We start from the raw sequence: 15969 nt of genomic DNA on the forward strand, positions 1-15969 counted from the left end.
GTCTCTCCTCCACGCCGCCATCCCACGAGTGGACGAACGCACGAGAAATGCAGCCCCAACCGGCCACACTTTCTCAGAACAACAAGCCCGTTGTTCTACACAGCCACGGTCTAACGAGTAACAAGCTACTCAAGGGAGGGCACAACTCCCAGACCGACACGCGTCTCTCTCACTGTGCCAGACCGACGAGAGTTGTGTCTATCTCCGCTGAAGGCTAACTCGGTACTGAGGCGATCGCCAGACAACGAGAAACAGGGAGAGGGAGGCGGGTTGTCTACTCAACAGAACAGCCCGAGGGGCCCGCGCTGGGGTGGCCATAGGCTACGCGTATGATATAATTAAATAAACGGGAAATAATGCGGTGCCCCTCACAATATATATATATATATATATATATATATATATATATATATATATATATATATATATATATATATATATATATAATTACTACAACCTTTCCTTACTTTTTGGATTCAGTAAATAGTTTTACAGGTACAGTATATTGTGAAGGAATCTACTTTAAAGGCGGGTTTACACGGTCGAACGGTTCGTCAAACGCGGTTCGACAGACACGAGTTTGACGAACCGTTCGACCGTGTGAACAGGGTATTTGGTTGTCAAACACGTTGGTCATACGGTTTGATGAAAGTCTGTTCGAGTCTGACTTTTCGTGGGCGTGGCTTCATTGTCCACGAACCGTTGTAATGTGTGAACGCGCATCGAACGTCAAACCTCAGTTAGCTTCAAACCACGTACTGGACGCATATCCTAGGACCGAAGTATGGAGGACAACAGTGGAAAGAGGAACGAGAGGGAGGTGTTACTGCAATTCATACATACCTACCGAGATCATCCCGCCTTATGGAAAGTGAAATGTAAGGAATATTCCAATAAAATAGCAAGAAGTAAGGGGATATCAGCACTTCAGGACATATTGAAGGAACTTGAGCCTGACTGTACACGGGAGGGCGTGATAAAGAAAATCAACTGCCTACGTAGCTCTTTCAGGAGAGAATACAGGAAAATTGAGAACTCAAAGAAGTCTGGGGCATCACCAGATGAAATATATACGTCCTCTCTTTGGTTTTTTGAGGAGATGATGTTTGTTTTGGATCAAGACTTACCCCGAGAGAGCTGCTCTAATCTGGACGATACAAATAACTTAAGTAACTTGAATGCTGAGGTAAGTAACAACGAAGTCGTATATTTATTTTACTTTATTTACATACAGTAGTTCAGTGTAGGTGTTTTACAAATACTTTATCATGACAAAGTACTACAATACGTTTATTTTCACAATTGTATAATTTCTTTACACAAAACAGTACGCTTTATTATTTTATTTACACGAAGTCGTTTTGCCAGGGTACTGCACCTTCATTTGCAAAATATTCCTTAAATTTTACCCTTACTTCTTTAGCCATTTGTGAATAGTTTCGTGTTCCTTGACCATTTTCTAAGCCTGCAACAGAATTAGGATCCAATGATAACCCTGGTCGAATTATTTTCTATAATATCCTCCCTATGGTAACAATCTTCTGGAGAATATTTTGAAGGACAAGTCTTTCTTAAGTAATTGTGAAGGACAACACATGCCATAACAACCTTTTCAATACTTGATAATTTCAGATTTATTGCTGTATGAAAACTCTAAATCGAGAAGCCATTATACCAAACACGTTCTCTACAACTCTCCGTGCTCTAGACAGTCTATAGTTAAAAACCCTCTTCTCTGCATCCAAATCTTTCTGAGGATATGGTTTCAAAAAGTTAGTTCTCAGTGCAAATGCCTCATCACCTACAAAGACGTAAGGCAAGTTAGTATCAGAATTTGCAGGGGGAGCGTCTGCTGGAAGATTAAGTGTCCCATTTGAAAGCCGTTTTCCAAATTGTGTGTTTTCAATAACCCCTCCATCTGATACACGGCCGTTTGTCCCAATGTCAGCCATGGTGAATTCATAGTTCGCATTAACCGCTGCCAATAATACAAGGCTGTTGTACCCTTTATAGTTCCAGAAATATGAACCACAATCTGGTGGTGGCGTGATCCGTACATGCTTGCCATCTACCGCCCTGAGACAGTTTGGGAAGTGCCATCTGCACTCGAACTCTTGTGCAATAAGCTGCCACTCACCCACTGACGTAGGAAACTGAAAGAAATAAAAATGCATAATTATATGGATTGTGGTAGTTCTCCATTATTATGGTAAATTGTGCAAGTGTAGGATTCACCATGACACACACACATTATCTTCCTACCTACCTATGTACCTATTTTGCTACATATACTGTTAATGTAAATTCACCTCACTTTACTTTCAGATTGCAGAAGCAGACGGACTTGAGGAGATGATACACCGTGCACATCCCACCAGGTTAAACGTCGACGCAAATGTTTATCTAAATCAGATCATATACTGGATACCGTGGCAAGGAAATTAGATGAAAAGAAACCTGATTCTGCTATTGATCATTTCGGGAGCTATGTTGCACGTACAATACATGCAATGGACAAACATACTGCAACATTAACTCGAAAGCTAATTAATGATGTATTGTTTGAGGCAGAGATGGGAAACCTGAATTCTTCAAGTAGAGTTATTACAACAACACCCCAACATACAGTACCAGTACCAATCCCATCGAATAACTCTGTTTATAGCTGTAGTACCAACGACAGTAGCAACACCTATGACTCTGACATGCAACACTATTTTGCAAATTTCCAGCCTTAATAGCACATGGCCCTAACTTTACTTTGTTTACCAACTTTAAAAGGATTTCTTTTTTGCTACAAATGAGCTGTCATACTGTTCGCAATAAACGCTTACAAATCAACATGTGTTATAATGTATTTCTTACCTTTAGGTAGTCATTTTGCAGAACCTGGTACAGAGCATCACACGTTTCTGGTATGATTGATGATAAAGCGCTGGTGGAAATAATAGCTGAATATTTCATATCATTTAGTGACCTGCCTGTTGCTAAATAACGTAAAGTGGCACTCAGTCTTTCATGTGGAGTTATGGCCTTTCTCATACACGTGTCCTCATACGTAATGAAAGGGGTGACACGATTCAGGAGATCAATGTATGTTCCTTCGTCCATCCGCAAATAATTACGCCAATCATCTGGCTCTAATTTCAACTCGGCCAGCAAGTTGGTGTGTGACATTTGATGTCTCTTTAGCAGCCACTCCTTCGTCCACTTTAATCTTCTTTTTTTCCTTCTTAATGCCACCGCTAAGGCAATGGCGATCAAATCGTCCTGGTCGAGAGGCATCCGAAAGGCGGGAGGCGATGATGTTAACCTGAGTCGGGTGGAGAATGTATGACGTTTGATATACAATTAGTCTGACTGTCTGACAACTCTTCGGACCGTTTGACAACCAGGTTCGACAACCGCGTTTGACGAGCCGTTCGACCGTGTAAACCCGCCTTAAAATAGGCTACCATAACCAACAGAAAAAAAACATTCAAATCTCTATGGCGGCAACACCAGACACGACCGCTACGTTAAGGAGGTCAGGTGGACAGGGGTCACTCGGCGACCAGACACGCTCGATATGGCAGCTCATCCAATGCGCTCCCAGAATCTGCACAGCCAAGCAAAAGAAGTTTTCTTCAACGTCCGCGAATATTTTCAAAATGAGAAGGAGATTGGAAGCATTCTTGATTCCATCACACAAGTCAATCGCCGCACAGCTTCAGCAGCTCGCGTCAGCGAAACAACAATGGAGAATATTAACAGAGAAGGAAGGGAAAATGCAGAGAATCACGCACCGAAGTTTACGTCACCCAAGAAACGACAACGATCAAAGCCCATCGCAGAAGACTTCTTTGACAACTTCAATGAAGGTATACTTCACAGAACAATACTACGCTTCTATGAGAGGAAGGGAATCCCCACACTGGAGAAAATTCTTGAAGAAGTGAAGGAGAGCATAGGATATCCTGGCAGCCGTGAAACATTGAAAAGGATTGGATTTCGCTTTGCGAAACATAATGGCCGGAAATTCCTTTTGGAAAGGAATGATGTGCAATATGCACGAGACAGGTTCCTACGGGAAATGAGAAAACACTTGGTAGACAAGCACATCATATATTTGGATGAGACTTGGGTAAACCAAAACTACACGGTTTCCAAATGTTGGGTAACTGAAAATGCAGGACAGGCTACAGGAGTGAGGGTGCCGACCGGGAAGGGAGGTCGTTTGATCGTTCTGCACGCTGGATCAAAAGAAGGATTTGTTCCCGGAGCCGGCCTTGTCTTCCAAGCAAAAAACACAGGAGATTACCATGATCAGATGAATGCAGAGACATTTAAAAAATGGTTCACAAACCAACTGCTACCCAATATTCCTCCGGTGTCAATATTTGTGATAGGTAATGCATCCTATCATTCAAGAAAAACACCACCAACAGCTGCTGACAACAAAGCTACAATAAGACAGTGGCTGGAAGAGAAAGGCGTAGCGGTGCCAGAAGTTGTCTTCAAAACCAACCTACTGCACCTTGTCAACCAACACGTCTCGTGTGCCGACACAAATTACGTTGTCGACAAGATGGCTTCAGATAATGGCCATAAAGTTGTACGACTCCCCCCTTACCACTACCAATATAACCCCATTGAGCTGATTTGGGGTCAAGTTAAGGACTGTCCTTATGTGGCAAAAATAAACACTTTCAAGCTTGCCTCTCTCAAGCCACTCATTGAGGAGTCCATCACAAGGATCAGAAAGGAGAACTGGAAAGATGCTATAAAACATGCTGAAAAATTACAGACAGAAGATACAGCGAGAGATGTCGTGGTTGACGGATACATTGACACTCTCATCATTACATTCACACCTGATGACGAGGATTCATCCTAACTCATCGAAGATACTGTGAAGAGGTGTGGGAATAAAGTCGGTCAAATATATTTTACAATTACCTTAACCCTTTACCTCCTGAAAAAAATATTTTTTCAAATTTAGTTTTAACCTTCATAGTATTATTCTATTGAATGTAAAAATGATCAGAATGGCCCCTAAAGTGAAAATAATATACCGAATGCTGAGATATATATGGTGACCATATGGTTACCTAAGGAGAAAATGGATACAAAAAACTCCATATTCCGTAAACACTGCTTTATTGGCAACAAAAAACAAACCATTTTCTGACGTATACTTAAAGATAACATAAACGAAAATTGTCTCTTCTACGAAAATGACATTCCAAATTGTTGGAACTACTGAAACTAACATACATTCACATGTGTATCTTATTTACGCTTGTGGTAAGAAGCAAAACATGGAATACATAATCCGACATCACATTTGCAACACTCTGTACGCACTACAGATTTACAGTTCTCACCCATGCACTTCCTTCTTGCATGACCCTGAAGTGGTTGTACAAAGTGTCCCAAGTTGTCATATCTCATTTCTTCAACACCAGGTACAAAAAGCTTCCTTCTCCCGGGGGCTTTTGGCTCTACTTTATACATGAATAAGTAAGCCATGGCTACCTCTCGCCTAAACATCAACTGGTCAACGTTTGTTCCTCTGCTTCGAGCTATTTGCCAAGCATTGTGAATAGCAGCATCTACCATCCATGTGAAAAGACACCACCACCACTTTTTCCCTCGAATACCAATGCGATACGCATTGATATTCTGATCCATCCTATCCGTCCCACCCATGTTGCTGTTGTAAACCTGAACAGCTTTAGGAATATCTATTTGTACATGCTTATTGTCTTTCTTTGACCACCTTTTCGCTTTTCCTGTAGGATTTTCACCATGGAGTGTAGAACATACAGTTACGACTGCATTATCTTTCCATCTTGTTACTTTTATTTCCTTTGAATGTACTTTTCCTGACACCGATGAAACAGCTCCCCTTTCTTTCTTATCTATTTGAGCAACACTGGGTAGAGGGCAGGTTTTATCTAACCTATTACTTTTAATGGTTCCTGTTCCATCATAGCCTCTCTTGGCTAACTCTACTAACAGTGGAACAGTAGTGAAAAAGTTGTCAAAAAAGAAATGGTATGGCAGAACTTTTGCACTATCACTGTACCCCCCAATGAGATGCATAACAGTAGAGGCAGCTTTTCCAAGGTCACTTTCCATGTTTTCATCCCCTTTGTAAGTCTTGCCTTGGTATGGATCAAAGGCAAGCAGGTAGCCAGAGGTAGTGTTTTGGCACCATATTTTATAGCCAAAACGAATAGGTTTGTTGCGAATGGACTGTTTACACCCATGTTTCCCAAAATATTTCACCATTGCCTCATCATGTGATATACACTGTGAAGGGATGAAGTGTTCCATAAATTTCTCTTGGAGATGAGTGATCAGAGGGCGTAGTTTGGTGTATTTATCATTTTTGTCTTGATCGGTACTGGCGTTGAAATGAAGGCATTTCTTGATGGGATCAAATCTGTCCCGACGCATTGCATCACATATAGCTTTGTTGTGTAGATCAGGGTCATATGACCAATACATAGATTGGCTAGGCAATGAGTTGTAGCCAGAAACTATCAAAATGGCCAGAAAAACCTTTAGTTAATTTATGGATACACATATATCAGGCCAATTTTTCATCAAACAGTATTTTGTCACTTGTTCTTTTATGTGTGCAAGGATTTCTTCGTCAAAGAAGAGCTCAAAAAGTTCTACAAAGTTAAAGTCTCTATACTTACTGCAATTTACTTCAGGGAAAAAACCTGCTTGAGCCGCTGTTCCCTTATTCTTCCCCCACTTTATCTTTGCAAAAGTCTCTGACACTTTACGCTTCTTCCTTGTAGGTTTCTTTCTTGTTTCATTCTGTTCTACAAGAGATTCTTCATCTTCCTCTTCTTCTTCATCTTCTTCACGACGAGAAGCTCGGAATTCAGCAGGGGCTAATAATTGGTTTCCGGATAGGCTTTCTGGGTGAAAGACGGTGCCTTCATCCTCGGGACCAGAATCTTCATCAGTCAGGTTGCTTACATCTGGGGGCTCGATGTACAAGTCTTTGACATCATCCATTTCTTCTAAAAGATCTAAGGCTTCATTGACAGTCAGAATTTTTTTTCTGAAACATATAAAAAAAAAACATATATCAATAATGATGTAACTGAAATCACACAGACTCATGAACAACAATAATTGTGCACACGTACTCCTAAGGTAACCATATGGTATCCAAAAATGACAAGTTCAATATCTACGGAAGTCTGGGTATGGTGTGACGTCAGAAATGGAGAAATATACATCAGAAATGTAAAACTCTTGCTATTTCTCCATTTCTGACATCACAACGGCACAGACTGCTCAGCAATGCTCGACCGTGTTGACGTGGCATTATTTATCATATAAAAATAATTGAAAGATTTTCACACATTTACAAACAAATATATTTTGTACTTTGGCTATTTGTACTAAAATTTACTTAAATTATTTGTACCAGTTTACTGAAAATAATTACAAACTTTCCTTATAATTGTTTGTGGTCTGTCACTGAGCCTGGCTAGCTTATAGTTTAATGAGCTCCGTCACAACTGGGGCACAGGCACGCTCTTACACACTGAGCAGTAAGGGATCTCTATTTCTTTCTATTTCTCTGCAATTCAAGCAACTCTTTCAGGACTTCTAATTTCTTTTCTTCTATTTCCAGTAATTTCTTGTTTTTAAGGACTTCCTCCTGAAACATTCTATTCTTTTCCATTGCCTCTTCCTTCTTTTTAATCCACTCTTCCTGTATTGCCAAAAAGTTTTCCATTTTACTCCTAGAGGCTTTCACCTGTTCTAAACTCTCCTTTTGCATTAATTCAAATCTTTTTGACTGTGATGGTGGTCTTATTTTCTTCCTCTTAACTGACTGCCTCACTTCAGGGATATTTAATAATGGTGGTGGGTCATCAGGATCAGACATTGATGCAGGAGTGGTAGCTCTGCTGACACCTGATGGTCCTATTTTCTTCCTCTTAACTGACTGCCTCACTTCAGGGATATTTAATAATGGTGGCGGGTCATCAGGATCAGACATTGATGCAGGAGTGGTAGCTCTGCTGACACCTGATGGTCCTGCAACAGGAGTGTCAGCTCTGCTGACACCTGATGGTCCTGCAACTGGAGTGACAATCCTGCTGACACCTGATGGTCCTGCAACAGGAGTGTCAGCCCTGCTGACACCTGATGGTCCTGCAACAGGAGTGACAATCCTGCTGACACCTGATGGTCCTGCAACAGGAGTGTCAGCTCTGCTGACACCTGATGGTCCTGCAACAGGGTGACAATCCTGCTGACACCTGAGGCTCCTGCAACAGGAGTTACAGTCTTGATAGTTGTGGTTCCTGTAACTAGAGCATCACGTAATTGTTCATTCTCAAGGCCACACCTCTCAGTTCTAGGGTGTGCGATGGGTCGTTCACCAAGGAATGAACAAAGAAGATCGTATCCCTGGGGTACATGCAGTTTACGAGCTCCTGTTGTCTTCATGTTTTCAATATAACGCATGAAGGCATACCTTAAATTTTTCCACTTCACTTTACACTGTTGCATAGTAGCCCCAGGGACCTGAAAAGAAGATGGTCTGAGATAACAGCACAGTAAATGCCTATTAACTTAATTCCTTAGTTCTACAACTTCCATTTGCACCTTCACCAAATTTATTAGATGTATACCGTCCACCAGTATTGCCACTTTAATAATATAACATGAAAGTTATGACATTTCTTGAACCTCTATTGTAAGTTCATTTTTTTAAATTACAGCCTTATTTCATAAGCTTCCATATTATGGAAGAACTTATACTAATGTGCATATCATTAGGAAAGTTGTAATGTGGGCTGCTGAGTGTAGGGGTATACAGCTGTAATTTCCCTGCAAATGACCCGCAATAATGTTGCATAATTATACTTTAAATCCAGTATGGTGGGCCAGTGGTTGGGTGCAGTGTTCACCAATGGCAGAGAGGGGCCGGTGATGGAGGTTCATATCCCAGTCCGCACATCTCATTCCGTCCGCACATCCCATTCCGTGACCCATGTCAGGTCCTACCCACACCCTGCCAGGCTTGTAAAATAATACCTAAATGGAGGACATTACAAAACTTTGTGTCTGATTCATAGGGCTAAGCACAGAGATCTCACATGACCCACCCGGGATTGAACCCTAAACTAAATGATCAGCACTAAGCACAGAGAGCATCAGCACTTTGACATTGACACATGATACATGCATTTTGGGTTATGTGAGCTTTGTTGAAGTTTTGAATCATCTCTGTGTGTTATGAGATAAGGTGTTTTGTTTGTTTGTAGTAATGGTGTGTTTTAGGCATTAGTTTTGGTCAGTATATGTATATGAAATTTATATATCAGTACAAGTATGTATTTACATGTTTGTTCATGCCTAGTGAAAGAAAAATCTCAGGTAAAATACCTCAGCTTATGTACAAATCATTCATACTCATTAATGTACCTTAAACAGTACCTCATAACCCAACATACATTCATGCTCACGACAGGAGTATAATGACACAAAACGTTATTTCAGTAAGCAAAGGCTTGCATGATTATTGCTTACATGGTTAGCAGTAACACTGACGTAAGAATCAACATTATTGAATTTTAATTTTAAATATATAACTCTGAAACATGTGAACGACATTTACCTTAAGACATGCATATGCTGGAATAAGGGCAGAATAGTTATGCATTGAAGCATGATCATGCAGCAAAGAAACACATTTATTATTATCCCACACAGTGCATTATGGTTTGTGTATCACATGTTCAGTACAGTACAAAACTGTGTTATTTATACCTAACCTAGGTTTCCACCACCAAAGCTAAAGACAAGTAATTCTACTGGTATGGAATGCAATATAAACAAGTGCAGCATTACCTACCACTAATGTTAATAAATCCACATGATGAGGCTGAAAATTTAAGTAATGATAAGGAATCAGTAGTGTAGGAGGTAAAACATATTTATCTACATTATCCACAACCATCCATCCTATTTATTGTTTTCATGTATAATTTTCAGCTTCCTACTCAATTAATTAAGGTATGTAACGAAAATAATTCACAACTGAAAGGTTTCTCTGATTAAAGAGACGAGAGCAATAAAAGGGATACCTTAAAAACCCTTAGGACAAGGTATCAAGGATCAAAAACCTACATACTGTATTTGAGAATTGTCCTGCTCTCCCTGCATTTAAAGTTATAAACAACTGTAGTTTCTACTCACTTGAGGTGAAACAACAGCAAAAATGTCACGCCACACACGGTCTCTCTTCTCCAGCTTCCCATCCAAACGTGGGAATGCATCCCTCACAGCTCTCAGCAGTATGTCGACAGTATCTTCTGTCCACGGTGTTTGCCGCTGGCCACTGTACTGTTCTGATGTACTGGTATGCAACTGTGAGTCTGACGGAAAAAAAAATAAATAAATAAAAAATAAAAATGTCAGTATCAATTCAAAATACTCCAGAGGAGTCGTTCTTTCAACACTTGACCCTTTACTTAAGCAAAACATGCTGAAATTATACCATGACAGAACACCATTTGTAACACTAACAAAATAGTTTTCTGGATTCACAACATGTGTTGTCCATACAGATTATCCCAACTGAAATGGTACTGTACAACTTTTGAATTTTTTTGTGAAGTTTATTGCCTTTGCTTTTCTAGACTCTTCAGAAATTAACATGAGGTCATTTTAACACAGAGGATAGTTTAACTTTCTTAGCATTATTATCAATACTATAATACTGCTCTTAACCTTAGAAGGAATTGAGGGACTACATTCTATAACTTCAATTAACTGAAGTGCTATATTCACCTATAGGGGTTGAATCCATTTCACTGGATTCTGTTGCATTCCAGACATCTTGTGCAAGATGACGTGCAAAACACAGTGACGCCCGGTCTTCACTATCATACACTGTGTTGCAGCGACCACAGGAGTACCTGATGAGCATGGGTATATATTAGAACTTTTGCAAGATTTCCTCTTCCTTTTAATGAGTCACAATCTATCATTTATCATACCAGTACTGATTCATAACCTTAGACAAAGTTTAGTTTGCAATGGGGCTGCTAGATTTGTAAAGGCTGCATACTTTGCCGTAAAATAAAGTACAGCAAACAAAAAGACATTTGGCCAGTATCCATGAACGAGAAAATTGAGAAACTGAGACTTTGTAACCTGTGCAAATATAATAATAAGGCCAAATGCCTTGCAATGCAGGATGATGCCAGTTCTTGAGTATTGTACAGTGTGTTGCAATGTCCGTAAGAGTACCTGATGAGCATGGGTTAATATTACATTTGAAGCAAATTTCCCAGCCAAACACCTTCCTATCTATTTTAATTCATCATAATCAGGCAGTGGACCTACCATACTTGACTTTTATCCTAGAAAGAATATAATAAAGACTATTACAATTAAAAAAAAACATGACAATATATCAAACCTTTTTACTTCTATCTTCTCCCTGTCTTCTTCATGGGTGAGAGGAGTTACAAAACCCTGTCCAAAATGCGATGCAATACACACTTCTGCCTGCGACTGTTGCTCATACGGTGTATCACAAACTGGACACACGAAACTGTAAAGAATGGGTATTGAGCCATATTCATAAATGTCATTTGAAAATGGAAGGTACAAAACTCTTCTGGGTGTATAGGTGCCGAAATTGGTTTAGGAATGGGAATGGTTATCAGCTAAAACTTAGAGGTATATCAGCTTCAAGAATTCTGGTTATTTTGGGAGTTAGATTGGCCTAAATAATTTTTATAGGAGTGATATATTTCTCCTGGTAACATTAGATTTGTATTACTGTGCTTTTAATTATTTTGACATTCGTTTATTCAAAAATTGCTGTGATTAATAAGAGATAGACAACTCACCTATCTACTTGGATCAAGTTATTTCACATTCAGGAAACCCATTTTGTTTTCAATTTGACAGACCAGCAGACCTAACCTCTCCCAAAGTCCTTTTTAAGGCAGCAGAAACATGGAACCTTCAACACAATATTTGAACCTGACTATGAAACACTGCATGCAACTGACAAACCAAATGTTATATATAATTGTGCACACAAATACCTCTAGCACATGTGCACAGCCATTACTAATCATAACAAGTAATAATAACGTCAAACCTCTGCATGAGGCACTTCAGAATACGCACCTTCCTCTGGTAGACGCCATGTTGTCTTATCATTGTTTATTTACATGTGACGTCACAACTGGCTAGCGGAAAGTCGAGCCTGCTCTGCAGCTGGCTTGAGTTTGGCCGGCCCTGCCTTAAGGCGGGCTACACTCTGGCTCAAGTTTGGGGACATGAAAGAACACAAAATGACGTCAGCCTTGAGCCAGGCTTAAGGCTGCCTTAAGCGTGGACTATCAAAAACGCGCCTTTAGCCAATGGGTGCTCAGATTACATCATGTGACGTAATGTTTTCCCGTCGGACAAAGGCATGTGAACCGACGCCACTCAGACCACACTGGGTGTGCCTGAAGGCCAGCACTTGTGATCACCACTCCGCCTCCCCTCGTCTCATTTTCTGTTGCTCGGCTAAGTATTCATATTTTCCTGATTGATGGAACTCTGTTCTCCTTGGCACTTATTTAGTCACTGTGTTTAGTGATGTGTGAATATTTTGGGTGTTTAAATTTTGGTGATTTATTTTTGTGTGGCGGAGAGGGACGCCAGGGCTGACGGCCAATTTGTGAGTGTTGGTATAGCCAGTAGAGATTTTGGGTGTTTATTGTGGTTGTATTACCTAACAATCATATTTGTGGTGCTTTACTCATTATTGAGTGTACTATCCAGAGGGGAGGATAAGTGTGTGATGAATTTATTTATTTATTGCCCCTAATAAGTGTTGTACTTATTTACTTATTTTTGTGGTCTCATATTATACTTTTTTTTCACACTTAAGCAGCTTATTTATTATATTTCTTGGTACTAATGAGTTATTTATTTTGTTGTGTATGTGGTATTGAGCTGCAGGTGTGTTGACACCCACATGGGTGACTTATTTCAGTAGTAGGTAGTTAGGCTAAACTTATTTACCTGATTTATTATATTTTGTAATTCTATATTTTTTGTGAGTGCTATTATTTTCTCTATTTGGATGTGATTCCCATACTTTTAACTATCCACGGACCTCAAGTTTAATTTTGTTTATTGTAAAGTTCACTGCTAATTTTTGTTAATAAATTAGTTAAGGATTTAAATTATTTTTTCTTAATCTTTCCTTATTATTAGTTTTTGCGATAAGAACCGTTGCATTGAAGCCAAGTCACTATTGACAAATACTTTAACTTTGTATTTAATAAGAGTGATTTAACCTAATCAGTGACTAGTGCCCACAGCTACTTGAGGGCACTGGGTCAGGCTGCTCGTAACACCATCAAGATTGGATCTAGTATTTACTAGAAAGGAGGATGGATGGATGGATATTGATGTAGGCGCCGCAACAGCCAGGTTCATTTGGCGCCGCTACCAAAATTTAAAAATATACGAAAAATTTTAATAATTATAAAAAAAAGTAAACAATAAAACCAATACAATTACAAGCTGCTAAAACACTAAAAGTACAATAAAATCTAATAAAATATCATAATACATAAATAAAATTCTAAAATTCACAAATGAGGGAGAAGGCCAGCCTCTCCCAAAAAACCGAATAAATCATGGCCAAGGGCCAGACACGCTGGTCCAAGGACTGAGAGAGTTTATAGACACCGCTATCTCAGCAGTAGAGGTAGCGGTGCCACAGGTCTAGTAAACAAGGGCACTCCACAAGTAGGTGCCGTACTGTGAGTGGCACCAGGCAGTCTTCACAGTAAGGTTGAGGGTCCCTGGTCAGCAGGTACCTATTTGTAAGGTTGAGGTCATATGGCGCCGGTACAAAAAAGGTAAAAAGAAAATATGAAAGAAAAGGAAAACAAAGGGATTAAAAACTATAATAGTAAAAACATCGTAAAAAATAACTAAAAGCAATTAAAAGTATATAAAATAAATATTTATCTAAGTAAATACAATAAAATTAAATAAAATTCACATATTTGGGAGAAGGCCCGCTTCTACCAAAAAACTAAAAACATCATGGCCTTGGGCCAGGCACTCTGGGCCAAGGACCTTTGAGATATAATAGACACCGCTATCTCTACCGCGAAAGCGGTATAGGTAGCGGTGTCTTAAATCAGTCAAACTAGGGCACTCCACAAGTAGGTGCCGCACCGTAAGCGGCACCAGACAATCATCACAGTAAGGTTGAGGGTCCCTGGTCAGGAGGTACCTTTGTGTAAGGTACGTGTGACCTATACGAAGTCGCGCCAATAAAGTCTGTGCACGGCGATCCCGGACATGGGTGTACCCAAGTCCACTGAGGGAGTGTGGAAGTAGTAATCTCTCCCATTTTTGAGGTTGCAACCCCCGTTAGCCATCTCCTCTGCCAAAGTGCAGGAACTGCCTCGCGAATTACAGGAAATACATCTCGGAACGGAATAGGGGCAAGAGATGGAGCGCGACTTGCTGCCTCTTTAGCGAGGCGATCTGCGTGTTCATTCCCTGGAACACCAACGTGACCAGGGACCCAACAGAACCCAACACGATATCCTTTTTTGGTAAGTAGATAAAGCCACTCGAGGGCTAATAAAGCCAAAGGGTGAAGGGAAATAAAAGAGGAGAGAGCAGTAAGAGCACTGCGAGTCACTAAAAATTGTAAAACACGAAACCGGGAGAGTAAAAATAATCTGTAAAGCTAGGACTATGGCAGAGAGCACCGCAGTAAAGACGGAGGCTACCGAAGGAAGGCTGCCAGACCGACAAAAAGAGGAAAACCACACTAAACCCAACGCCTGCGTCGGATTTGGAACCATCAGTAAAAACAGGGATGTCATTAGAATGGATAAAAAAGTGTTCTAAAAACCGTGTGTGGGACAAAACTGGCAGGAAATCCTTCTTGCCATCCGTGGCAGGAGGGCATATAGAGGTAACAGGAAGCTGCCAATAACCAACTCGTAAGAGCCGGAAAGAATACACAGGAGTGGGGTCGATAGATAACTCCGCCATGAGATTTGCAACACGTAGGCCAAAAGGTTTAGGGAGACTCGGTCAAGTGACATACGCCTGCGAGCGCGAGTCCCGCAACATTGACACACAGGGGACAAAATCAGGAAGACGGTGGGTGCGAAACCAACACCGGAGCATCGAAGATTGGCGCCGGAGGTCAAGCAGCCAGAAACCAGCATCCACTAGAATGCTAGGTATTGGAGATGTCCGAAATGCACCCGTAGCCAAGCGGACCCCAGCATGATGCACGGGGTCAAGCATGCTTAGTCGTGCATCTGTTGCGAATGAGTAGATCTCAAAGCCGTATTCCAGCTTTGGAAGTATGAGTGTACGATGAAGCAGCAACAACGTGTCCCTGTCCGCACCCCAAGAGGTATGACTGAAAACCCGAAGAAGGGATAGTGCCTGCCGACAAGACGCCTTAAGAGAGCGGAAATGGGTTGGAACCCAGGTGAGACGGTTGTCAAATAAAAGGCCAAGATATCGAGTCGCCTCCACGCATGAGAGGCGTCTATTGGCGAGGTATAAATCCGGGTCTGGATGGACACCACGGTTGCGACAGAAATGCATAGCTACGGTCTTCGAGGTGGAGAATCGAAAACCGTTCATGTTGGCCCAACTGGACACCCTATTGATCGCCAGTTGGAGCTTGCGCTCAATCAGTGACATCCTAGCAGCAGCAAAAGAAATACATAAATCATCAACATATAAGGAGCTGTGAATGCCATCTGGGAGAGTATCAATCACACCATTTATGGCGACTGCAAATAATGTAACACTAAGAATACTTCCTGTGGAACGCCGTCATTTAGAGCAGTAGCCTCAGAGAGAACACTCCTCACTCGAACCCGTAAAAAACGTCTGGATAAAAACTGTTGGATAAAAAGAGGAAGATGG

At 40.8% G+C, this 15969-nt stretch overlaps 3 protein-coding genes across 3 annotated transcripts; 1 reads left to right on the forward strand and 2 right to left on the reverse strand.

Annotated features, from left to right (window-relative positions):
- The first annotated feature begins 3568 nt into the window (after window positions 1-3568).
- On the forward strand, window positions 3569-4876 carry LOC123501111. The gene has a single exon (XM_045249701.1). It carries the CDS (start codon window positions 3569-3571, stop codon window positions 4874-4876), a length of 1308 nt encoding a protein of 435 aa, XP_045105636.1.
- Window positions 4877-5345: 469 nt separating this feature from the next.
- LOC123501119 (piggyBac transposable element-derived protein 3-like) lies at window positions 5346-7020 on the reverse strand. Its single transcript, XM_045249709.1, has 3 exons — window positions 6693-7020; window positions 6071-6527; window positions 5346-5391 (listed from the first exon to the last, which is right to left on the reverse strand). Exons 1-3 carry the CDS (start codon window positions 7018-7020, stop codon window positions 5346-5348), a joined length of 831 nt encoding a protein of 276 aa, XP_045105644.1.
- A 966-nt stretch (window positions 7021-7986) lies between these two features.
- Window positions 7987-11813, reverse strand: LOC123501132. The gene is made up of 5 exons (XM_045249717.1): window positions 11456-11813; window positions 10822-10949; window positions 10228-10406; window positions 9884-9913; window positions 7987-8550 (listed from the first exon to the last, which is right to left on the reverse strand). The coding sequence occupies exons 2-5, from the start codon at window positions 10838-10840 to the stop codon at window positions 7987-7989; spliced, it is 792 nt and encodes a 263-aa protein (XP_045105652.1). The 5' UTR covers window positions 10841-10949; window positions 11456-11813.
- Window positions 11814-15969: the final 4156 nt, after the last annotated feature.

Source organism: Portunus trituberculatus, chromosome 2 (genome assembly GCF_017591435.1).
Source record: "Portunus trituberculatus isolate SZX2019 chromosome 2, ASM1759143v1, whole genome shotgun sequence".
In the NCBI taxonomy this organism is placed as follows: domain Eukaryota; kingdom Metazoa; phylum Arthropoda; class Malacostraca; order Decapoda; family Portunidae; genus Portunus; species Portunus trituberculatus.